General features: G+C 42.0%; 1 protein-coding gene across 3 annotated transcripts in view; it reads right to left on the bottom strand.

Annotated features, from left to right (window-relative positions):
- LOC133349684 (double-stranded RNA-specific editase 1-like) overlaps positions 1-27,094 on the bottom strand; it is a 150,867-nt gene that overhangs the window by 64,953 nt on the left and 58,820 nt on the right. For all 3 annotated transcript variants that reach the window (XM_061563332.1, XM_061563331.1, XM_061563333.1), the window contains exons 2-3: positions 10,650-10,703; positions 3,696-4,660 (exon numbers count right to left, since the gene is read on the bottom strand). In XM_061563332.1, coding sequence (XP_061419316.1) covers positions 3,696-4,660; positions 10,650-10,683 — 999 coding nt within the window. In that variant the 5' untranslated portion in view covers positions 10,684-10,703. The remainder of the gene's footprint in view (positions 1-3,695; positions 4,661-10,649; positions 10,704-27,094) is intronic.

Raw genomic sequence — 27,094 nt, 5'->3', positions numbered from 1 at the left:
TGCTCCCACTTACGCAGATTTTCCTCCAACAAAGTTACGTTGAAGAGTTACAAATCAGCCGTGTCTCTGGAGGGCTGCAGCATGTGGCTCATGGGCTACGGGTTTAGGTCACCCCGATAAATTTTTCTTCCAGACTTGGTCAAATAAAAGCGCACATTACATTTCATAGTTCACACGAGGGGTGTATTTGGCATCTGCTACACTACAGTGGGGTGGAATATAAAGCGGCAGTTTGCGGCCTAGGGGCTCGGTGGTGTTCATCTGCTCGTCAACAGAACAGATGTATTGCAGCACATATCAGTAGATTTACATATGAATGAAATACCTGCTTTGCATACCAATAGAATGCACCTGGTTGACATGGAAAATGTTGGGGGGAGGGGGGGTTGCCACAGTTGTTGAAGAACCTACGACCTAAAGCACAGATTGTTCCATCCCTGGCTTTCCGCATTTCCCATCTCAGACGCAATGCAGAAACATGATCGGGATTGGAAAGGATGCGTCGCGAGAAGGAACGAGGCCCATCACAAAGACTGACAATTGAGTGGCTGTCAAATGACGAAACATGCCTGAGAGGCCATCCACCGTGGAGATGGAGCGATGCCATCAGCTTTTGTGCAAGTGCTGACTACGACGTGCTACAACATTGCGGGACTGTGAGATGTGGCAAAGGCTTTCATCAAGCAGTGGACTGATCATGAATAATGGTGATGTGACACACACAGAAGTGCATTGGTGTCACGTTCATGTGAATGTTGTTACCGAGAGAGCCAGAGGCAGTAACCTATACTTTCAAGTCCTCATCTCCAAACTAATGCCCATACAGATCAAGCCCTTTATATCCAAGGCTAGACACCCCCATTATTATAAGGTGACGGGTTTTGGTAATAAACATAGGTGCTAACAAATGCATGGATACCCGACCACAAGCTGTGTAGTAGGTTACTGCCTGTCAATGGAAATAGCCAAATTAGCCAGGTGCATTCCACAAGCAGAAAAACAAGAATGTAACACAAAATATAAGAAGCTTCCGTGTGATCATACCGTACACAGGTAGTGATATATACACGCGAAAATAAATTATCAGGCATCAGCTGGGGATAGAATACTTATTGGAACAAGCCTTGCAACTATTTACTGGTTATTATCATTCATGCATGACTACGTTTAATGTATGTAGACGGAATGTGTGTGTCAATGTTAAAAAAACCAGTAGAGGAGTCACAAGTTAGTTCTGCTCCTGGTGCAAATCTCAAAACACTGAATAAAAAAACTTGGCCTTCAATTACTAACCACATTTACATATTAGCACTTTCCTGGGAGAGATGGGCTCAGGATGATTTTGCAAGCCTGCGACGAGTGCTTTGGAGACACGGCAGAATGATCGGAGTTATTTTTTCTGATTTTAGGCATTTATACTCAACTGTGTATTATTCCTGTGGTATTAATTTAAACACAGGGAGCACATAGGCATTATCGTGGTAATGTAGGAACAACTTGCGCGGAAATCCAGTCGTTTCTGCAAGCCAAATATTCCACGGCGTGGCATGCCAGCTTGCAAATATTCCACAAAATTATAATAATCTTGGCCTTAAATAATAAAACAAAAGAGAGCACGTGATTATGATTTGCTGCAGCCCATGACCTTTTCACCGAAAGGATAATCCAACTGGCCAAACATATGAAAATATGGGACAAGGCGACAAGAATGTACATACAACATAATGCATAAAAAAACACATACAATGCAATGTCCTTAATTCGGAACATAAAATATACATGGTCACAGCGTAAATGATAGCGTGTTATGGATTTTTTTACCATCAAAAATAAATGAGGGTCTGTTAGAGGGCATTCTTAACGTATTTATCACCACTGCCAATCAGCAAGTCATGAAGCAAGACAGCCGTTCAGTTGCGCGTCCCTGGCAATTTATTTACCATTCTCCTTCAACGGCATGCATTTTCTTTGGGGAGGGGATATGAAAATAAATTCTGCCAGGAATTCTTTTGCACTTTTTTTTAGTTTTCTCTGCTGCAGAACTGTTGGCACAAGAAGCCTGGATCACCCGCAATGATTTCCAAAAAAAAAGCAACGATGTGAACATGGGATTTTCAAAAAATAATTTCCCAATCGGTTGGTCGTTTCTTAAAATCACAGCAAACTTTGAATAAACACGCAATGCACTTGTGATAAGAGTATCAAATTTGTCACCAGTATCATGTGAAACAAATGGCTAAATTAAACATGTTGAATATTATATTTAACTTTAGATTTAAAGATTTCGTGACTGCAGGGATTCATCTTCTTGGTTCTTTCGGTAAAGTCACGTAGAAGGGAAGTAATAAAATAATAAAAATAATAAAACAATTCTCACGACGTTTCGGTTTTCACCTGAGGACGGCTGCTTGCGTTGTGGCCGAAACGTCGTGAGAATTATTTTATTATGTTTTATTTTTATTATTTTATTACGTGACTTTACTGAAAGAACCAAGAAGATTATATTTAACGTTTGAGCACACCTAACCACAGCACCCATAAGCCACACGAGCTAAGCTGTTGGGAGTATGAGAGCCAATATGATTGGCTACAATGCTTTAAAGCAAGTCAGCTGCATGACTGCAATAAACACACATCTCCCAGCAGGCAGTTTCAGCCTCCCATGGAGACACAAGGAGTGCAATATGATCTGCAATAGAAAATGAACAAATCAAATAACGCATTCTCAATCGGGGGTCCGGGCCAGCCTTGGGCTTGTGTCACTTAACATCTGGAAAGGACTAACAACTTCATCATGTAGCGGAAAATAAAATGCCCTTTCGGTACCCGTACTTTCTGTTCTCCTCCACAGTAATTCACATTCGGACTTAGCTCCAAGCCAGGTGCCCGGCCACCTCCCCAAGCATCCCCTATCCATCTGCAGCCAAACAACAATGGAGCAGTGGCATTCAAGTCGCAGTTTTTGCTGCTTGGGCAAGGATCCCTATGAAGGGAATGAAGGATGAGCTCTCGTCTCTTAAATCCTGGTGCACGGTCAACAGGTTGTTCATTCGCCCGTTAAGCGAGGCCGACCTTGCCCATACATGACACTCCCGTCGGAAGAGTTCGTAATGCGGCCACCTCAACCCATGGCGAAAGAAAGCCTGCCGCCCTGCCATCCCAGCTACAGCACGGGCAGCTCCCGTTCTGTATTGCAAGAGTGCTGAGGAATCATCCTGTCAGTGAACCACACTGAAAGGAGTCAAACACGGTGTGCGGGCGCCTTTATCCAACAGTTTATTAATAAAGGGCTGAAAAGAATTACCTCTTAAAATAATTTTCAGTATCACCCGAATTCCAGTAGTGTTCTTTATTTAAATGAGATGGGGGTGGAGTAAATCGTGAATCCTTGCTTAAGCAAAAATAAAACCTGGTTACTTTTGAGGCAGAGATCATGTTTAGGAAACGACATCTACACAATAACGGGCAACAAGGTCATTACCCTCCCAAACATGAGCTTCGTGATGCTGTCAGATTTCCTTGGGTGAACCATAACATTCACTCACATATGACAGCGAGCACAGGTCAATCCTACTTACCTTCGCACGACCAAGGAATCTGGAAAATTACAACCGACACAGGAAAATAACCCACGTCTCTTCTTGCACACTCACTCATGCATGGCACCATATCTCTCTCCCCCTCTCTCACCGTACCTGGGGCAGGTGCAGCTGTAGGCCCTCGCTGGGGATGGGCTGGCGGCTCGGTGCTACGTCCAGCTGGACGTTGAAGATGTTCTGCAAGGCAGCCTGTGCCGCGCGTGCCTTGGCCAGCTTCTTGTTGCGCCCGGAGCCCTCAAAGGTCTGCTCGTCCAGCGTCACCGACATGACGAAGTTCTTGGCGTGGCTCTCGCCCGACTCCGACACGTAGTCGTACTTGAGGCCCGGCCGCAGCTCGTTGAGGATCATCACGGGGTTCTTTCCGCTCGCCGTCACAAGCGACGCCAGGTTCTGCGGGAAGGGGCTGTCGAGTGGGGGCTTCTGATCAGCCACGGAGTGACCGCCCCCGCCGTTTGTGCCGGCCGTTGCCGCCACCGCCGCGGCTGCGGCGGCCGCCGCGGCCGCCGCAGCCGCCGCGGCCGCCGCAGCCGCCGCGGCCGCCAATGCCTCGGGCTCTGGAGGTGGCAGCTCAAAGCCGTTAAAGAGCACGTCAGGCAGCTCGCCCAGGTCGGACGTGAAGTCGGCGGCCATGATGGGCACGCGCACGCCACCGCGGGCGAGACAGGCGTCGTACTCGTTGTGGAACTGCACGAACGAGCGCATCGCCTTCTCGGCCGCCTGCTGCTTGGCCTTCTTCTTGGTGGGGCCGGAGCCCTCGTACTTCTGGCCGTTCACCTCCACGGCCATGATGAAGCACGGCGCGTGCACAGGTCCTGTCTGCGACACGAGCGTGAACTGCAGGCCCGGCTGGATCTCATTGAGGTGCATGAGCGCGTTCTTGGGTAGGGCCGGGCCCGGCACCTTCCTCTTCTTGATGGGACGCCTACCCATCAAGAAGCCTCTCTCGCCATTGTTGCCGCCGTCTTCTAGGGGCCGCTTTCGCGGGTTGTTGCCATTCGCAACACCCCCGAATAGACCGCCGGTTGTGGCCATGTTTTCTTTGACGTCAGCGCCGACTGAACCTACGACGATGCCCAAAAGGAGCAACTTATGACACTTTTGTTGTGGGATCTTGTAAATGACAAGATCAAACAGGACAGAGGACTTTAACTTTACTCTGGACAATGGATGACTTTTTGTTTCAATGAACACGACGGAGTTTAAAGATTGCAACAAGGACAAATGGTGGATGAAAATGTGGTCTGCAGTCCTACATTTTTTTAATCGCGTGGGTGATCAAACCCGGAACTGTCGCAGATTTCTGGCCGATTTGCCCACAAGACAGGAATTTGGATGAATGTTGCCGAGAAGGTAGCACTACCGCGTTAGCCACTGAGCCTTCGTACCTTTAATATTTTATTGTTTCAATTGCATGACGCCAACTGTTATATGGTCCGAAAACTGATTGAGAATATTTGCCAAGAAATTAAGATTTGGGAAACAAGGGTTTGAAATTTCAAGCACTGCAGATGTTTTTCGAAAGCATAAAGAGTAATATATGAGTGATATATTGTAAACATGGACAAGACGTAATAGAGTATAATGTTAATCTTGTGAATTAAAAAGGAAAGAATACAAAATTTAATCAACTTATATTGGCATAATTAAAAAAATAATGAGTTCAAATGATAAATTTCAACTAAAGTGAGAATGTAGTGACAAGGTAGGTGAGCACATCGGAATGAAAACCATAATTATTCCATATGGCCACCAATTAACAATAATTGGTATCCATGCAATCAGATTTGGACGAGAAAACAAACCCATTATAAAATACATATTGTAAGGAAATCAAAAACGCATGCAAACACAATGTGGCAAAGCACACCCATGGTTCCAGCAGTAAAGTTATTAAGCCTATTAACACTTTATAGTCTGGCGTGTTGCAACTGGTGTTTGAGAGCGAGATGGTGAGAGAGGAGAAAGATGAGAGAGAGAATGAGAGGCAGAGAGAATGTCGGGCATTGAGAGCGAAAACAGGTAGAAGACCCAGACTGTAAAGCATCAATAGCAACAACTCATTTATAACATCCTGCAGCAAAAGGGCAATAGGTTACTCTTAGAGGGCACTCAAAAAATGTTTGAAATCTTGCTCCAAAATCAGGACAAATTACTACATTCAGGAAAAAAACAGCAGAACAGCGCATCGGTCAGTCAGTTGCACGCATTTGACAAATGATGCAAACGTTGCTCACGAAATAACACATGGGGCAATGCACATGGGAATAGTTATAAATAAACACGAAGCAATTCAATTATACAAAATTAAAATGGAACATGCATTGAGAAAGATACGAGCGGTGTCAAATGCAAACCACACGTCTCACTAAAAAAAATACAATTTAATTGATTAATAGCAGATATTAAGCAAGTTTAAAAAAAACTATAGTAAGATCTAGCTCCAATTAAGTATGCGATAAAGCAGCAACTGTTTCCAAAACCAGAAAACCAAGGACATTTGGTTTGTATTAATGGTTAATGTGCCCCAAAGCGTTCATAGATCACAACAACAAAGTATTGCTGATCACTTGTTTCAAGCCTTGAGTGCAGTCATGAGAGTGGAATTAAAAGAGAAAGCATAATTTTTGAATTTCATATTCTAAAAGGAAAGCCCATTGAAGTTAATGATTTAACAGGGGACACCAGGCAACAAGTTATTAAATATATTCCATGATAACGATGTTATTATATAATTTAGCTCCGTCATTTTCAAGTTTGGATTTCAGGCCATGATGCCAGGCAAACAGGTGAATATGCCACAGGGTCTGTAACAATCACTTCCGATAGAAACGGATCCCTAGCAATGAAAGATTGGTGTTTGAGGCAGGAGGAATAATTGTGTCATTTTATGGATCTGCGAGCTGGGGATTTAACTAGAAGCCTTTTAACACAGGCGCATGCTAAGGATGCTCGGAATTTCATGGCAAGATATGGTGGGTTACACAGAAATTTCAAATAAAAAGGCAGATGATAAATTGTTGTAAATTGTAATAAGTAATTAGAAATTGCATGTAAAATGGTGGAAGACAGATCACCAAGACAGGCATCGGAATGGCACCCAGAGGTCAGATCTAAAAAGCCAGGTGGTGGAATAGTATGAGAGGGCATTACAATATATATTTTTTGCCAATTTATCCTTAATGTTAATACTGGTAGGAACTTCCTGGTTACACCAGCCCACAGGGGATTATTGTGTCCGTCCGTCTGTCGTGCAGGGAGGGGCTGGGTGGGGAGGGGCTGGGTGGGGAGGGTGGGGCTGGATGGGGGGTGGGACTGGGTGGGGAGGGGCTGGTCACCCCGTGGTGCCCTTATAAAACGTTTAACCTCCTCACGTCGGCTTGTGCCCGCCCTCACAGTCGGGCATATTTGTGGAATACACCACGCCACAGTTGACCCTGGCCATTGAACGAGCAACCCAACATTCCTACCAGCTACCTCCGCAGGAATGTGTTTCCAATGAGCTATTGGAGTCATGCAATGAGACAAAACATTCGGATCTCTTGCATAGCACTGCAACCCTGGGAAGCGGATAACACAGCTGTCCGAGATCCCTTTAAGTGACCTCTGATCCACACGGGAAGAAGCAGTATGAGAATGATGCTCGTCATGTGACAGTAATAGTAATTTTCGATTTAAAGCTTTCGTGACTGCAGGGATTCATCTTCTTGGTTCTTTCGGTAAAGTCACGTAGAAGGGAAATAATAAAATAACAAAAAGAAAACATAATAAAATAAAATTCTCACAACGTTTCGGCCACAACACAAGTTGCAGTTACATGCTAATTCCTCACATTAACATCATGCTAATCTCCCAGTTACATGCTAATTTCTCACTTTAATATCATGCTAATCTCTCACATTATCATAGCAACTTTTATGCTAAATTCCTCTGTTCATATGTAAACTTCTTTGTCAAGGTGCTCTGCTCCTCCCACCCAGCTTAAATACGCTGCCAAGCTTAGCAGTGTTCATTGGAGCGCTGTCTTTCCGACAGCTCTGTTTCTTCACCTGAGGACGGCTGCTTGTGTTGTGGCCGAAACGTCGTGAGCATTGTATTTTAATGTTTTATTTTTATTATATTATTATTTCCCTTCTACGTGACTTTACCAAAAGAAGAAGAGTAATAGTAAAAATTTTGATTCTCAGAGCTGAAATGTATCCAGATTAAGTACAGCACCATATTTTGTGATGTTTTTTTTGTGTGTGTGTGGTCATTCATGATCAGATTCAGACCATTAGTGCACTATACTTGAGTTTAACCATTAGGCAGCTGTCGAGATTCAAGCCCAGGATCTCATTAATGGCAGCTCAGCGCTCTCCCCCCTCTGACCTCTGAACCACCCAGCAACCTCATTGTCATAAACCTTGATCTTGAGTGGGAATCGATCCATCCATCCCATGCTGAATGTATCAGCAGTGAAGGCACCAAACACTTTCATCGGACCAGGATTTCATGCATCTATCCGATAGGCAGTAAATTTGAGGATTTGAAGATGGCCTTGAATGCAAATCTTTCTGGAAATGCAGTAAACTATTCATCTGCTCCACTTAAATTGGACAGGCTTATTGAAGGGGGGAGTGTAACCACCGCACATGAGTGACAGGAATTTTCATTGGGCTTTGGAGCACACAAAAGATGCCGGACCACAAATACTGATGCACACGCATCAATTTTCTCGTACAGGAACAAAAATATAGACGACAAAAAAAGAACTCAAGTATGCAAGCACAATAGTGTCTAAAAGGTAGGATGGAACAACTGTAATGCTTCCATGACACACGTTTAAGGAGCTGCAATGCCATTAAAGAGGTGCGTATCCACATTTTCGAGCATCTGTATTTGTATGTCATTCCTCAATGCACACTGCAGAGTAGCCAAACATTCCCTTTAATATATGAATGATTAAAAGATTTGTTGCTCCGACTACCTAGACATATGAAAAATGACCCACACTCTTCAAATGTAAATTATAAAAAAAAAAGCTCCGTTACTTTTATTGGCGGCCTTCAGTTAAACTTTTATACGCCATTCATCATTTAAAAGTTTGGTGACTTTTCTGAAAAAGAGAGCAAACTTGACTCTGCTCAGAAGTGTTCAAAGCCGAGATGTGATTGAAAAAGAAAAAAGATGCATCTTAAATTAAATGAAACGTGTCCACCCATGCTTTATTTATCTGCTACTTACCTCCTGAATAATGCACGATAAATAAAGCAAATAAAATATATATATCCATTCGCCACGTCCCATGCACAGGGACACATCACGTGCAGGGAGCATAAAATTCAACTTGCACACATTAAGGGCCATTAGTTGTGGTTATTGCTTAAAGCAGGGTATATATTATGGATTACATATTGCCATCCCGGAGATGAAAGATGAAGGGCCCCGAAGATGCATCATCATGGTCCCACTTTGTCGACAAGGTTATTGCGTTACCACGAGCAGTGCGAAATGTCGACTGGGGAACCACTACAACACCGCTGATAAATTTAATGCAGCTCCTAACGCTAGCTGGTATTAGTTTCTCCCACAAAACGAGATTCTTGCTGCTACTGCAGCTGCTGCTGCTGCGTCACAGCCAAGCATCCCAATGCAGGACCCTCCTGATTGAGTCTCGAGACTCGACGAGTCGTTTCTGCACAGCCGTTTTCTCAACCTATTGCTGGGTAAGGGGCCTCACCATGTCATGAGCATTATTTGAACATACTTCACCAGCATGGTTAGTTCAGCAGGTTGGTGAACACGGGGAGCATTGATGGACGAGTTCATATACAATGGACGAGAATATACAATTTGTGCATGGTGGTCACCCATCCAAGCAGTGTCTAGGCTCAAATATACTTATCTTCCAAGATTGTATATGATTGGGTTTCATTCTAGGTGAACTGGTCATAGGTAAACGACCAATATCACTTCTTATTGATTAAATAGAGCCAAATGGCATGGTTCACACACTCACCTAAAAAGACGTGTTATGCTTTTGGGCTATATTTCAAGGGATTTTCTGCATCCCTTTCTTTCGTATGTAATATCTGGGGCATGTCCAGTGTTCATTAAAATATGAAACTACTGCTTGTATTGAAGCTCAATATAGCCAATATCTAAAACCACAAGAAATAATCGTGCACAGGTGATAATTTAAACGAGCATTCTGTGGCAAAACAAAGTTGGCTTCTGCGGGCAAAGCTCGTGCAATATTTACACGAAGTGACTCCATTAGGCCACGTGAAATTTGCGTGTTTACAAGCGAACCTGTGCTTTATTTGGAAATCATTAATTATTAAACGTGCGCGGTTAATTTGGGCTCAACGCAGACGCACAACGGGCCCTCTCTTGCAAAGTGCCGCAGGGGTCTTTAATGTACGCGGGCGCACGAGGCCTGCTTTTTTTGATACCATGCCAGCAGCACAATTATGTATTCAATTGTCTCCGTGTAATGGGGTAAGCCGAAAAGAGGAGCTGAGCGGGAACATTGTTTATTAAGAGTGGAACAAGGTGGATTATTGTATGGTACTGAACGCTGGCTCCCACGTGCAACAATTCATCGGTGGGATTCAGAGCAAGAAAGACTTGCCTAAGGGAAAGTTGTCAGTTTCGCCTTTTGCGGCATCACAACAAAGCAGGTGTACTAATTGATAGGTAAATTGGCTTCTCTCCTGGTTACAAATAAACGCTACGACGGCCGTGGGATATGGCTATGACACGTAGGACAGCGCTGTCCACTGGTAGACGTGGAAATCTGCACAACACTGGTAAATCTCAGGATAAAAGTCGTGCACCCTCCCATAAGATCAGTGTTTTCTGCTACTCCCAATAAAAGCCAGATAATGTCCAAATTGTGCAACAGATTTCACATAATATATAGACTAGCCTGCACGTTTGAGCAATCTTGAAACGCCCGCGCCAGGCTAATACTCTCATCAAAGGCAGACATTGAAGTTATCACTTCATATTAAGTGAGGTAACAAGAAGGATTTGACGTTTCCAATTAGTTTAAGATGTTCTTCTTACTCATATCACCATCACTCCCATCTTCCATCTTCATAGCCTCCTCCTGGTCATCACCTGTCAAAAGCACAAGTCCCAAGAGGCGTCTGTTAATCACGAATCCACAATCAGTCAACGCACGATCAATTAGCTGCGCAAATGGGGCCCGGACAATGAACACCAATGTCTTTTGGAAACGCCAGGGTGATAACACAGTCATTAAGGGGTAGAATAATACCGGCACCTGGCCCTTTTGAATGGCAAATGTACGCACACTTTGTTCTCTGAATTAATTTCTAATGAAGTGTTTAAATGCATTCTCATTCAATATGCCACATGCTGTTTTAGAATAAAGGGTTTCCCATTTAGCACACTGATTATCTGGCTGCACCAATCGAGTGCGTTCGTTAATTTCTTAGTTTCCAGGGGACAGGCTGATGGTCGAATGAAAAATGCTGATGACAAAAGAAGCTGTTGCGTTGAACAGTCAATTAATTCAGGGAGCGGAACTATTAAGGCCGTAACCTCTTTGTGGAATGGTCATTATAGAAACCCATTGTTTGGCCTCCATGCTATTTACAATTAAACCATTCACTTTCAAGTCCAGTTACATCACTATTGATATGCTGCACATGTACAGCATGTGTATTTAATCAACATGCAACGACGTTATTTTAATTCACTGAAAAGGCATACCAAGTATTTCTTTAAAGCAACAATTAAAGGTTGGACACAAGAAAACTTGCCAAATGTTAGTGGTGCGACCACATGGCAATATAAATTTAAAAAATTAACCCGTAAAAACAAAGTTTTTCACTATAAATCCTTTATATGCGTGGCGGCTAGAGTCCTCTCGTCCTCTGGCTTGAGATGGCTGCCACCTACGGGTCAGATGATTGTCTGGCAGCATTAAGCAATTGGTAATTAAGTATTTTAAAAAAATTCCCTAAACAGTGTAAAATTTTGGAACAAAAATTTTCACTAAAATTAATTGTCAGGCACAACGAGTCTGTGTGCAAAATGTCAGCTCGACTGGATCATGGGAAGTGGGTTAAAAAACGACCGAAAGATTTGCACGGTCATAAGCAAGCAAGCACGCAAGCAAGCGAACTTAATATAAAGGATTTAAAAAGGCGACCGCATCGACCGAAAAATTACGTAAAATTTAATGCACAGCCTCGATGTGTTTTTTTGAAGCTGTCGGTAAATTTCAGGGGAAAGTAACCAAGGAATTTAATGAAAGCTGACCATCTGCCACGTGGATTTACAGATTAGGAATACAGCACAAACGGCACGTGCGTATCTAGCGATCCAATGCATGACAGAAGGTACCTACTGGCGCGAAGAGATGGGAGAAATGTCAATCTCCAATGTGCCATCCCAGGGCACCTGTTTCATTGCACAATGTGAATTTTAGGATTGTCAGCCAGGAGAGCACAACTTCTTTAAAGGCCCAATTCAAGCCAGGACACAAAGCGTGTGTCATGCGCACTCGGATGTGTGTGCGTTTGGGTTGTGCCACGTGTTTTTTCGGTGTAATAGCTGACGTTTCGTGCCGAGAGCTTATCGTCGTTTACGTTTTCAATGCGGGCAATGCACCACAGACTGGCGCAAACGCCAAATGACGTTCCAATCGTCGTCGGGCACAGTGCCGAAGAAAATCGATCCAGCTCGAAAACACGTTGGAGAGAGTTATACGGCACAGCCCGTAAAAGAAAGAAAAAAAGCTATGCAGCAGTGGCATGTTTTTATTAGTTCATGTTGATCGTATCGTGCAAAGAGTGTGGTTTTGAAGAGCTCAAACAGGCGAATGACCAATTGAACATATGTCTTGTTGACAAGTGCTAGGTTGCACCGTTTGTCTATTCGAATTGAAAATAACACTGTTGAGACAATGTAACCGCATCTATTCTTACATTAAAACGTGATTCATCAATACGCTATAATTACACGCAAGTGGCCTCTGTAAATAAGAAGTATCAAATATAATCAGATTTGTCACCTGCATTTTCAATGCGGGAACTGTTCGACTTCGTGCAAATGCTGCTTTTTTTTAGGGTGATGATCACGTCTTAAAAAGAGAGAAGTTCTCTGCGCGTAGGTCACACACGCACGCCCATTCCACTTTGAATATGACAGTCAAGGATTTTCTGATGATATCTGGCCCCTGTCAGGGCAGCATGGTAAGAGGGATGGTGTTTACATGTAAAATCTGCAGCTCTCTCCCGAGGATATCACCACCCAAATCAGACCTCATATATTCCCACTGCCATTGAAATTGTACTGCTTAGTGGCGATAAAAAACACACAATATACCTGTACGATTAAATATTAAAACAATCTTTGTAAAAACAAGCAAAGTGCACTCTATTAATTCTCGTAAATTATATACCCAGGTTCATTTAATTAATATGATCGGACAAAAGGTTAAATAGTTTGTGCATTGAATGAGTCTCTGCACATTATGTTGGCTATAAACACATTTTAAAAATACATTTGTAGCATTTAATGCAGGAGACAGACACCAAAGCCAGATACATTTGAGGCACACATTTAGTCTGTTCTAAATGTTCAAGTCACTGGCTGCTCGTTGCCTCGAATGCAGCGGTTCTCAAAGTGCGGTCCCCGGTACCACAGGGTGGTCCCGCAGGGCTGTGACGCAAACGCAAATTGATCCGGAAATAAAGACAACGTTTTTACCTTCGGTTTCGGACATTAATTGATATTTTACTGATGATATCATACCTGTCGCCCCCTTATCAGTGCCCTACCTTATTACAGACCAATTCAGACAGTATTGATCACCCAGTGCCCTTATAAATGTCAACGTTCATCCTACAAAGTCCCATCACAAGGGAAAAACACAAACAAATAGACAACAAAACATTTTTTGCCCTTATTGAAACGGCTGAATGCCGCATGGACCTGAAAACTCAATTTCCCTGTACAAGAATATGGGTAAACCGTATGGGTTGACAGATATGTGATATTTAATTTAAAAATGAAGTTAGATTAAACTATTCTAACCCCAAGATTTAAATGCCACTGCCCCAACATAAAAAAGAAACCTGATAGCGGCATTAAAAGAATATACGTCTTTACGTTCCGTTAATATGAATCATTTTGTATGACTGGTATTTTGATATTTGGAGAGAGAAGCGAATGCGTTGACACCAGGAGCAGGGGCTGGGTGGTCTGCTGAAATGTTTGCATCGGCCGAGTGGTCCGCGGGCGAACATAAGTTTGAGAAACAGCACTCTAATGCATTCGGGAATGCTACGACATCCACATTAAAGCTAGCTAGCGCACAAATGCTTTTGGGAGTAAAAAGGTGAACTGAAGTAGCCTTGCTGATGGTAATGCAGTGATATTTTATATGCAGCAAGTGTTAAAAAAAGCTTACAAATGGTTTATTGAGCACGATGCACTGGAATAATGCCAATAGGAATCTAAAACGTATCTAAGAGCAATACAACGCTATGTACGGCATATATCTAATATCTCCAGAGCATTCCAATCTTCTTCTCCGTTTGCGTTAATACAAGGACAGCAATTTAAGTAACTGGGACAGTGTGGCCCCATACGTATGCATTCATGTATATGAATTCACCACTTCATGCGGTACACATTTACACAGTACAATCTCATCCAGTCAGAATAATTTAGCCTGAAAGTTTTCGGAAATTCCTGAATTCAGGAGATGTATGTCCCACGGGAGCCGTATAAAACGAACATGCCATTTCATGCATCCCCTGTTAGCACACACGGACTGCTGCATATAAATAAGGCAAAATGTCATAAAATATGCAGTAAAACAATGAGAGGCAATAACAAATTGACAGCTTCACTTCCGGGCAGGTGTTTGATAATCTCAACTTTTCGAGGCCCTTCGAGTCATGGTCAAAATTGTCCTATTTTCATTCTCACTCGGTGCTAAGCGCGCACAAACTCGGCTCATTTTACTCATCGAATATAGGCTCAATTCAACTATGAGGTCGCTTCACAAAAGGCAAGTTTGGGGGCTCAATAGGTTATTTTATGTATTTTTACTAACTCCACGCTTGTCCATTGGGAGAAGTTATTCTCAGCTTAAAATAATTCCTGTCAGGGCATGGAACGTCAGCCTCGAGTAGGGCAGGTTTATTTTTGTTCCTCAATGGGAAAAAAATGGTGTCTGTTCTCTCGGGGTGCAATGATTCACCCCATCCCTGCGATTCCATTAATTGTCATGATTTGAGGTCACGATACAGCTCAAGAATCGATTTAGTTTGTTGGTAATTTTACGCCTCGCTTTCAGAGTTTTGTCCACCGCAATAGTCTAAACAGAGTATAGTGTGAAAAAGTCTAAATTGATTTTCACGCGCACAATCAGTTGCGTCTACCGAGAGTGTAAGAATCAATTATAATCGATGGAATGATTCGTCGTAACTTGTCTTCCATTCAAAGATGTTGAGTGTTTTAAACAAAAAAATCCACTTACACGTTCGTATTTACACCCGAGCTAGATGTCAGATGACGTTAAAAAACACAAGGGTGAAAAGTGCATAGAGAAACATTGCAGGAAGCATGCTTGCAATTACACCGAGTAACAAAAAGACGGACACATGAACTCAAGAAAATACAAATATAAGCCATCGCATTGATTACAGTATTTAAAAAAGTAAGCGGATTTGGGCAGGGCACGTTGCTCTCAGGGATGATAGCTAGTCAGTGGTCAAGGTTGAAAGTGGCAGCCAATGAAGGAAATGTGCCCCCAGAGTACACCCAGCTTCCACGGAAGCTGCAGCGACGGGCATCAGCTCTTGGGCAAGAGCTAAACCGATTGTCACATCGCAGAACCATAAGAGACGGTAATGACTATGGGAGGCCTTCATTAATCGTGACTGCTAACGCTAGTGTAGAATGTAACGCGATGGTGAAGAAAAACCACACCGAGGAATCTTTCACCCCGAATGTGGTAACAAGTCCAATGACCCGAGCACCTCAATATTACCAGAGTATCATGAACAAAATTACTCTGCTGCTCCAACAAGACCTAAAAGAATCCAAAAGCCACAGGCTTCAAATCCAGGAAACATTTCTGGATGGGCGCCTTCACTCTAGCGGCCGCAAATTAACACATCTGCACTCGCTCGACTGAATCGCGGGATGGTTATGGACCTGGGAAACAAACACCACGTTGAGGACCCAGACCATGGAAGCACTGGGCTTCTCTCTCCCATGACAACTAAGGACATCGCTAAACCGCGCTCGAACGTAACGTGGCAAATGGGCGATGAAAGAATCGCCGAACTTCGACGATGGTGGTGAAGTCCAAACCATCAAGCACGTCACCGACGAACGTGCCATCCCAACCCGCACAGTGTCTACCGCCTCCTCGGATTAGTTGGAAATATCTTCTTGGTTCTTTCGGTAAAGTCACGTAAAAGGGAAATAATAAAATAATAATAAAACATAATAAAATAATTCTCACGACGTTTCGGCCACAACGCAAGCAGCCGTCCTCAGGTGAAGAACAGGTCTGTCGGAAAGACAGCTGTCTTTCCAGACGGCTGCTTGCGTTGTGGCCGAAACGTCGTGAGAATTATTTTCTTATGTTTAATTTTAATTATTTTATTATTTCCCTTCTACGTGACTTTACCGAAAGAACCAAGAAGATGAATCCCTGCAGTCACGAAAGCTTTAAATCGAAACCTAAAAATGTGTTATTTTTATTTATTTTATTATTTCCCTTCTACGTGACTTTACCGAAAGAACCAAGAAGATGAATCCCTGCAGTCACGAAAGCTTTAAATCGAAACCTAAAAATGTTTTATTTTCATTTATTTTATTATTTCCCTTCTACGTGACTTTACCGAAAGAACCAAGAAGATGAATCCCTGCAGTCACGAAAGCTTTAAATCGAAACCTAAAAATGTGTTATTTTTATTTATTTTATTATTTCCCTTCTACGTGACTTTACCGAAAGAACCAAGAAGATGAATCCCTGCAGTCACGAAAGCTTTAAATCTAAAAATGGTTGGAAATACTTCACCTTCAACTATGACACGTTTAAGATCCCCTCCACATGAAATAAGTCCAATGTTAAAATCACTCGTGTTCAAATGTTGCAATTAACATAATAATAGTTACGACTTATTTACCCAGGAAAGTCAGGTGGGTCTTGCAATGAAATATTTGTCCATTACCAATTACATTGTATGTTTTCAGCCAAAAATAACAATGCAAATTTAAATAATGTACCTGTGACAGCAGTAGCTACAATTCATAGAATACACCTGGAGATTGCATCATTATTTTCAGTTTCAAAAGAAACCTTTATGTTCGAGATATAAAAGGAGTAAAGTTGTCAGGCAGGGAGGGGGTTCGGTAAATGTTTTCTTTTGCATCTCATACAAGCGAATACATCTCCCGTAACACATTTATTTTTACTGACTTTATTTAATTTCATAGTTTCTTTTCTAATTGGGAATCCTGCTGCTTTGTCAGAGGGAATACTTAACTGGGCAAACCAGTGTTCATGTTTAAAGAATGTAAAGTTGCAAATAACATATGGAACATACAACACACTTGGTGAATATGTAATTTCAGCAACCTCAGCTTTGGAAACACGACGCTCACATTTCATCGGCCATGATAAATCCACTGCGAGATGAAGGCCCCCCCCCCCCAACTTGTCACCATCTCTCACGGTTTTGCTATGCTACAATACACCAAAGCGCTGCACATGAGCCAATTTCAGCACTCCATCTCCTTGGCGGATGTCACCCTCAGAAGCATTGTTCCTTGGCTGCATACTCCGTCACGATCATTGGTCCATGACGTGTCCTGCCCAAGCCCACTAACTTTTTTTTAGCAGTGTGAATTATGTCGCTAGCCTGCACACGATCTCGAACGGTACGGGTTGCCTTTACAGTGTTCAATGTAAATACAAGGACGCAATCTCTCAGCGCACGCTTGTAATTACATTGATTCGAAAGGAGAAAAACTACACGTGAAGATTAGCATCGCATTTCCGGTATTTTATATGGGGAAAAAACACGAGATCAGAATTCAGCTGAAGTGCAATACCTCAGGGTATCCAAATGAGACATTGCTGAAGAGTGCCCATGGGCAAAAAAACCTGGGAGTCATTGCGCAACCTCATCTCACAAAAGTCACATTCATCTCAGGAGGACAAATGAATAATCGGCAACACTAAACTTTCCGGTAGTATTCCACAGATTAAACCGTGGCGTTTTTCATTTTTATTGGTTTCGCAGCTCCTGCGGGGAGGTTAAATAAAACCCATCCGACCAATTAAAATGTAGCCAATATCCACCAAGCGAAGACCCCCCCCCCCCCCCCCATCTCAAAGCACACACTCTCCAGCACATTTTTCAAGGAACAGCAGCACCATGGAATTGTGACTGTGGTCCACAATCGAAGGCAATGCAATCGCAATACATCTGACCATGTGTCTGGGTAATTTGGCTGATTAAGTGCATTCCAGAAGCCCTTAAAATGTAATCAATATGCTGCGATATAGTGGAAAAATACTGAAGAACTTTTAATATGAAAATCCACTTGCCTGTCCATTTAAAGCATTGCAGATCTCTTAAATTATAACATATAATGCACTGAATGTGCAGCATTGCATTTGTGAAATTAACACAGAGTAGATCGTTAACCAAAGCACGATGATAGGTTTTCCCCTTTTTTACACGCTTTTTATTAACGCACTCTGTCTGTTGTTGTTGTTGTATCCTCAAATCTTGTAACTCAATTATAACCCACTTCCCAATGTGGTATCGACTGCAAACTTGATATACTTATGTCATACTGATGACAAGACACTATTCGATCATAAAAAAATAAATAAAAATTAACATTCTTTTTTATATGTTATGTTTCGGCTTGGGTCTAATTGTCCACGCTCAACTAACGTTGGCTGTAAATCACCATAGTCCCTTACGCTATGGCAAGCTTTGGGGCCACTTCCTGGAGTCATGGAGTTCTGCCATTACTCGTACGGTACATTTCATTAAACCGTGTTTTAAAAAAGTTTTTTTAAATATTATTCTGGCAACAAAACAGGTGTTAACATGTTAAAACACCAAACTGAAACCTTTTACAAGGAATCATGTCCGCATTCACAACAATGTTTGTGGACAGAATGCAAACAAAAAAACACTCTGAAAATATATGTATTGTCCTTGAAACTTATTGGTCCACACCAGAGACAGCTTTCTTTTGAGCCTCGTCTCAAACGGTGTTAGACCAGAGGACGCCAAAAGGCAGACAGCCCAAAGACAATGCACTATCAGAAAAAAGGGGGAAAAATCTATTATCATATTTTGGTACTGGCAAAGGAGGTCCCATGATGTAGATTCTCACCCCGAGCTCTTATTATTCTGATAGTGCGTTGTCTTTGGGCTGTACGCATTTTGGCGTCCTCTGGTCTAACACCATTTGAGACTAGGCTCAAAAGAAAGCTGTCTCTGGTGTGGACCACTCAGTTTCAAAGACAATGCATATATTATCAGAGTATGTTTTTTTTACATTCTGACCACAAGCATTGTGGTTAATGCAGACATGATTCCTTGTAAAAGGTTTCAGTTTGGTGTTTTTACATCTTTACACCCGTTTTGTTGGCAGATAAAAGGGGAAAACCTATTATCATATTTTGGTGCTGGCAAAGGAGGTCCCATGTTAACCAAAGCGTTCGTGCTTGTATATGGCCGGCGTTCGAGTGAAACAAAAACGTCTGCTACTTTGAAGTGCTCGGACATGCACTGCGATGACGTCAAATTCTGGAATTCAGCAAAAAATATTATATCACGCGCGTCATTGGTTCTGCGGCAATGCCAGATGCTGCACCACGTAGACGGAAAGACAGACACAACACACATTGGTATTTACCCTCGTATTTGTAACTCTCTACCACCCTTCACCTCTGGCCTCACCACACATTCGCAACTGGTCGACTTTAAAAAGGCTGCCCGGAACCCATCAGAGTTCATCTATCGCAAGTCATTACTCACCAGTTTAAGATGTATTACAAAAGGTCTATTAAAATTATTAACCTAAAGAAGCTTGCAAATTGAGTGTTAATGTAAGTTGCAGCCCTTTGAAAATGTTTGAGCGCGGATGAGTTGGAGGAAAAAAATTAATCCACCGAGCGTATGTTGTAAGTATGTCGTGAAAAAAACTATTAAGGACAGCTGTCGTATTCATGAAATGCAGGATTATTTTTTTAACCAACGACTTGCTCGGAGCCAAATTTGTCTCTTTTCTTGACTCAATCCGTAAAGGCTGGTCTCTCTTCACTTGTGGCACGGGTAACCCCGCAAAACTTTCTCGGCAATGGTTCAATCCTCGTGGCCAGCGCTGCACGGTTCTGCGAGGGCTCAAAACGTGTCAAGAAACATAAAACTGGCAAAGTGCAGGCACGTCTCATCTCGGCGTTGGAATTCATCAAGGCAAACACTTCGGTGGTCATGTCATGGGCGTGACGCGCAGTGGCACAGCAAATTAAAGACATCTAAAAAAGCACTTCGTTTAAAAATCTAATGCATTGATCAGGCAAAATGGGCTGCACAGGCACCAATTAGAGGGAGGAAGCGATGCCTACATTTCAACGTTTGGATAAGTGATAAACGCACACGGTGCATATTGTGCTGGGCACCGCCACATTAGTTAATTAAGTCTAGGTTTATTGGTTGTAAGCAGGCTGTGCATGCTTTTAGCCTATTAAATATGAATAACCGAGCATGTGCCAACATTGAGAAAAGTTTGGAGCCATCTACTCTTCCATCCATCATCCCTGGCACTTTCACACGCACGCACGCCTCTGAATGCAGTGCACACAAAAACGTACGCACGCATATGCCCGCCTGTGTGTGCGTACGTGCATGCACTGTGCACGCGTGCGCGCGCACACACACGTATCACAAGTACGGCCATACTGAGAGGTGGCCAGCGGCAATGTGTATGCAAAGCACTCAGGAATATTAAACACACGGTTTGGAGCGATGCAATTGATGCTGGCTGCAGCATATGCCCTCTGATTTCTACAAGTACTCAAAACTGGAATTGTGACCCATAGCTATAAACTAATAATATGTCCATTCTCGAACGTAGAGATTTGCTTTTTTGTCCTTTAAAAAAAATACACAGGCGTATTAACACAATGCGTTGTGTACAAAAGCAAAGGAATATTGAATGTAAAATGAGACACTGGAATTGTGAACCATAGCATAATATTTAAATATATATACTGTACGTTCACACTTTACAATGTAAAAAAGCTTTTTGTCCTTTGAATAAAATATACGTGGGGATGCAAATAATGATGCATTGCGTACAGAAACATAACATCGTTGAACATTAAATGAGACGCACTTCCTTTGTGAAAACAATATAGGATTCTCTCTCTATAGTGGAGCTAGATGAGCTGTGTTTTGTGATGTCCTGGGCTGATAATAATTTGATGACCACCTCAAAAGAGCCACCTTCAAAATGGTCCCTACTGCTCTTGGCCGTCAAATGTATTTTTAAAAATAACAACAACATCACTCATCCAATTAAGTGCACTTATCACACACAACAATGCGTGAAATGTCTTCCCGAAAATACAGATGGCCTGATTTCAGCCACTTGGATCAAGAGGCTCAACGAGTTAGTGTTCCTAGCTGACCTCTGTGCTGAGGATCCCCCAGTTTGAATCTATTGCGAAGTGGGAGCAACATCAAATCAACGCACCATCTGCCGCTTTGTTTGGATGTGAATTGTCCCGTGACATTGTTTTCGAGATCGGGCGATTGTGTGATCTTGCCCGGCCAACTTTGGATAATTTATACAAGCCAACAGTAAATTACAAGATTGTTCCTGCATGAATGCATGTAAAGGCCAAAGGCTCTCGTGGGCCAAATTACTTTAAGGCAATACTTGGCGTATACATTAAAACGATGATGATGATGATGATAGCAATGACAAAATTAAACCTGGCTGCTTCCTGGGGTTTAAATTACAGCTTTAGCCAATAATTAAAACGATTTCATTTTGTGTAATTAATTAACTTGGTCTCATGCATTTCTGCAACCATCTTAAGAACCACATTAATTTTTTTCGGCAGCCATTTCTTGAAACATTAGCCGTTATGAGTCATGCTTTGAAGCAGATCAATTTTGGCCAAATTAACCATTTTTACATGCTAATTAGAACTAATGTGGATGTGCTTTGGCACAATAACGTGCAAATTGCACTTAGGCGACACATTTTTAAAACATAAAGTGGTAGTTGTCATTCCGTGAAGGTTCATCAGTCATGCAGATTACTTTTTGCCCATTTGCTAATTGCAGTCCTGCTTGTATACACAGGTCTGTTTGCATCACTGCTGTAAGTGATGAAACTCAGGATTAACTAATTTCGCTTGCTGATGGGGCGAGCGAACTAAATCGATTGTCGTGCTTGCAGCTTTTCTTTGAATAAGCAACACAATTCATACATCTTGCCTACCCCACTCCGATTTCAATTTCCTCGGGCCTTCATTTGCAGTAATGCTGATTCGCAAAGGTCACAAAACAAGTGTGTAGTTAAAATGTGATTTCAAACACTTTGCGATTACAATCTTACATATGTGATTTTTATTACCATGTTCATACGCTTCATTTATCGAGGCAATTTATTTTTGAAATATTACCTCATTTCATTATGGTAATTAGAGCAAGAAAAAATGTATATATTTAACAATGCCTCAATAACAGCTTTTGTTGCATGGCACGTTACATCTTTAAAAAACAAATCTTAATGTTGTACCTGTAAGCAATTTGCACATGGTTAAAATTGTCTTCTTTTTCTTGTACATGCAAAAGCTTTTAAGTTTAGCCAATTCATGACATTAGCCACTTTGGCAACTGCTTCAGTTGCTACACACATGATATCTCAACAACGCTGCAAGGAATTCGATTGTAAACATTAAGGAAATGTGACGGGCCAGAAAAAAATCTGAAGCACATCAAATCACAAAGGTGGAGTTTGTCTTTACTAGGACCGGTGAGACAAAGGCAGCGAGGATTCATCCTACGACACTGCTCGCTCATGAGCCATGCGGGCCTGAATAGATGCTCGCTAACAACAGTACATTCCCAATACTCGACAAATATATATATATAACCTTATTCTTTGGTTTCTTCGGTAAAGTCACGTAGGTAAGAAATAAAATAAAATAAATGAAAACAACTAAATTAAATCACGACGTTTCGGGCGCAACACAAACGTCCGTCATCAGGTGAGAAAGCGTGGCCTGCTGCTGATGTAGACTATTTTTAAAAAAATTATAATTTTTTTTATTTTATTTTAAAATAGTCTGCATCAGCAGTAGGCCATGCTTTCCTACCTGATGACAGACGCTTGTGTTGCGCCCGAAACGTCGTGATTTCTTTTATTTTATACCCAAATGACTTTACCGAAAGAACCAAAGAGTATAAATATACAATTGTCCATTCAGCGCATCGCACTGGTTCATAATAATAAAAAAAACAATGATGGAATTGCGGCAAACGTTCCACGCAGTGCAATTACAGTGAGAGCGGAGGTGTTAATATAGGTGCAAAATTAGCGGGGAAAAAACTTAAGCAGCTTGTCCCTTGTTTATTTACTTATATTCACCATAGCAAACCCGATGGAAATGTTTTCAAAGCAGGCAGCACAGCACAACAGCTTGCGAAGCCTCACTATTACACAAACGTGCAGGCCACCGGCAGTGCAGGGAAACAGCGGTATATCGGTACAGTGTCTAGCAAATTGTTGCCTTTCCTCGAGGGGTCTCCCCCAACCCACCTCTTGCCAGATTAGTAGCAATGCTCGCTTATCCGGCTTCAACAATGTAATCCTTGGCCTCCCTCCCATCAAATCTTCAACTGAACTTAATCAAGAGAGTCTCACATCAAGCTTGGAGGTAGAAGCTGGCCCCAGTGTGGTGTGGGGGCCCTATTATTGCGAGTAGTCAGGTTTATTACGTTAAATCCTTGGCTCAGGTGCTTGTCACTGCAATAACGTGAATCCACAACTGATTGGGTCGCCACTTGGTGAGTTGCACCAAGTAAAAAGTTAAGAGTTTTTTAGGAAATGCAATTCTGGATAAAGGCCTCCCCACAACGTATGGCGATGAATCTTTTTTAAGCGTACACAAACACGTTGGTCTTCTTTCATATGGATCAATAACAGCGGATTAAAGATGTAATTTAAGATTTGTTATCCACTCAATTGTTTGTTCAGAAGCAGAGTGGATCTCGTCCATTCCTCCTTTATAGGAGTGAAGACAACAGAATGTCAACAATATGCTGCTTGCGTTGTGGCCCAAACGTCGTGGGAATTGTATTTTATTATGTTTTATTTTTATTATTTTATTATTTCCCTTCTACGTGACTTTACCGAAAGAACCAAGAAAATGTGCTGGATGGTTGGGGATTCGTGGTCAAACTCGCAGGCCACACTCACGTTGGTGAATAGGGGTTAGTGAATGGGTGGCTCATGATCAAACTTAACTCACCACCGATGTCAGCCACGGTTGGGAATGGAACACGGCTCAGAAAGGTTCGTCATAGTGCAGTGCACCAACCATTGTGGCACCTACACACACTGTGAATTAAACTGAATTCAGCTGACACTAGCTTTAGATGGGTGAATTTTTTATGGATGAGCGAATGCCCACTATAAAGCCCACTATAAACTCATGAATTACTTTTAATTGACATTTAATTGTCCACAATTAGCATTTGCCACTTGCAACTCAAAGTAAGTGCAGGTATTACATGCGGGCCATGTGCAGTCTATTTTAATCTTTAATTATGATTACTTTAACACGTACGATAATGCTAAAAGTTGCAATTACTAAGCTGTGCGAATTAAAAACAAAACAATGATAAAAGTTCCATAATTTGTGGATTAAAATGTGATTTTCTTTCACTATCTCTGGATTTCAGTCTGCTTATTAATTCATATCCATTAAGTACATCAGCAATTAGGTGCAAAATGTTAAGACACTGTAGGCAGGTGGTAAATTGTGCTTTCAATCCTCTGCTCAAGAGGGCTTAAACGTCAGGGTTTTAATTCTAATTTGATTTTATAAACAATTAAAGTGTCAATATAAAGGGGGTTCAAACTAGCAAGGCAGTGGACATTCAATGCGTCAGAAAATGTTAATGCGCTGAGGAAAATAGCACCTTTCGTTCTCCGTTGTTTTCACTTGGTAGTTATGTAACCTGTTACCTTCAAGGGTAAGTGGACATTTTCACATATAACTCTTACTCAGGAATTGATGGTAGCAATGTACAAAAAAAAATACCAGCACGGTTTGAATAGCAGAGTCCATACTCTCTCCTACAGCATAACAATGAGAGAGAGAAGAGACAATTCGGGGAGCAAATGAAAGCTTTTTAACACATTTTCGAGCCGAACTGATAATAGAGCCCATTTGTGGGATAAAAGATTAAACTGTGAATATAGATGGGAGATTAAGCAGAGGATTGTGAGCTGTACAGTTCAGACTTATCGCATACGAGAACGACACAACCACTCCGTTTAAAGGACACGGCACAAGTCTGCATACGGACACCAAAATTCATTGATTTGAAACTTTCTCTATCGGCCCATAAAAATGTCAAATCTTCAGCACTGAACCGTGTGGGAAAACGAAAGTCAAACAAAACACCTGCAATATATTTCTAACTGACTGCTACAAAGTAAGCATACTGTGCATTATATGACACATGAACACATACCCTGCAAACTATAATAAATAAGACCTACAATAAACAAGATATATGCAAAGACTGTACCTGCAGAGTTTATAAAATATTACAACACTTTTGCTTTGCAGAATTATCCATATCCATCAGGAGTGTGAATGCTGATTTTTTATATAATATATACAGTAAAACCTTGGATTGCGAGCATAATTCGTTCCAGAAATGTGTTTGTAATCCAAAGCACTCGTATATCAAAGCACTCATATAAGTTGTGATCACGCGACGCTCGGCAGACAAAGCGTATACACGTACGACTCGTATTGCAAGACCTCGCTCGTTTATCAAATTAATATTTATTTAAAATGTTGCTCGTCTTGCAAAACACTCGCAGACCAAGTTACTCGCAATCCAAGGTTTTACTGTATTTAAAGGCCCAGAATGGTTTGAATGCTGTACAGCGCATGGATGTAGACATTGCACGGATGTACACATTGCATGGATGCACACATTGCACGTATATAAAAGGTGCACATCGCCCGGCACAAATGCCGTGGCAATGTTTCCCATCACTGCAGTGGAAAATAGCGTTTTGTTGTTGCTGCGTTGATGTTTACACCTCGTACGTTACACGTATACTCACCTCTACTCTAAGGGTTTCTCTACTGGTTGCTAATAAAATAACTATATTTATTGAATGAGCCAAAAGGAAAACAATGAGAGGGCATGGTCTCACCTACGAAGAGAAGTATCGATTATTAGAGAAAAAGCCATTCCATGTGTCCCCCATGTGCATCTAAGTCTGGGAATATATTGCAGTCAATGTGCACAAGAAGTAGCAGTCAACAATAATGTTCATATCTACGTTATATATATTTTAACCGAGATTCAGCCAATGGGAGCATGCGAGACAAACATGCTGTAAAAAGCGTTCCAGCAGTGTTAACCTAGGCTCAAAGTAATTCCAAATACGATGTAATTTTAGCACTTGTGTATTGGGCTGCCTTGGCGAGGTAATTAAAACATAGAGTTTCATTAGCAATTAAAACACAGGCAATTATTGTTATTGCTCCTGCAAGTACAACACATTTTGGGCATACATCAAGCATCTACACACACACAACAAAAACATTTAGCTGATTAATATTCCGTTTTGCTCATGATAGAGCAATAAAAGTGTAATGGCACACAGTTTGTTATCCCAGCTATGCAGCCCATGTCAATACATGGGGCGTATACTTTGAGAATGCCTGATCAACCGCAGTTTCACGTCAAGTCTCACCAGGGAATGAACCTGGAAAATGTAAACCAAGGAATTTTAGCCGACATTTCGTCAAAACAGGCCTCTCCAAACACAGACAATTCGGTGCAGAGCGGTGTAGCGTATGCCTATAAACTGACGTGTGTGTGGAGATGCTTTTTGTGTGTTCATTTGGTGTCCTTCCCCCACACCTCCTGATTAGCACGGTTGGCTACATACAGTGCGAAAGAAGTTCAACATACTGCCCATAGACTCAACACTGCCCATAGACTCAACACTGCCCATAGACTCAACACTGCCCATAGACTCAACACTGCCCATAGACTCAACACTGCCCATAGACTCAACACTGCCCATAGACTCAACACTGCCCATAGACTCAACACTGCCCATAGACTCAACACTGCCCATAGACTCAACACTGCCCATAGACTCAACACTGCCCATAGACTCACACTGCCCATAGACTAACACTGCCC

This window comes from Lethenteron reissneri, chromosome 31, assembly GCF_015708825.2.
Source record: "Lethenteron reissneri isolate LAM-NWPU_2019-01 chromosome 31, ASM1570882v1, whole genome shotgun sequence".
Taxonomy (NCBI): Eukaryota; Metazoa; Chordata; class Hyperoartia; order Petromyzontiformes; family Petromyzontidae; genus Lethenteron; species Lethenteron reissneri.
This window is presented reverse-complemented; position numbering and strand designations above follow the sequence as displayed.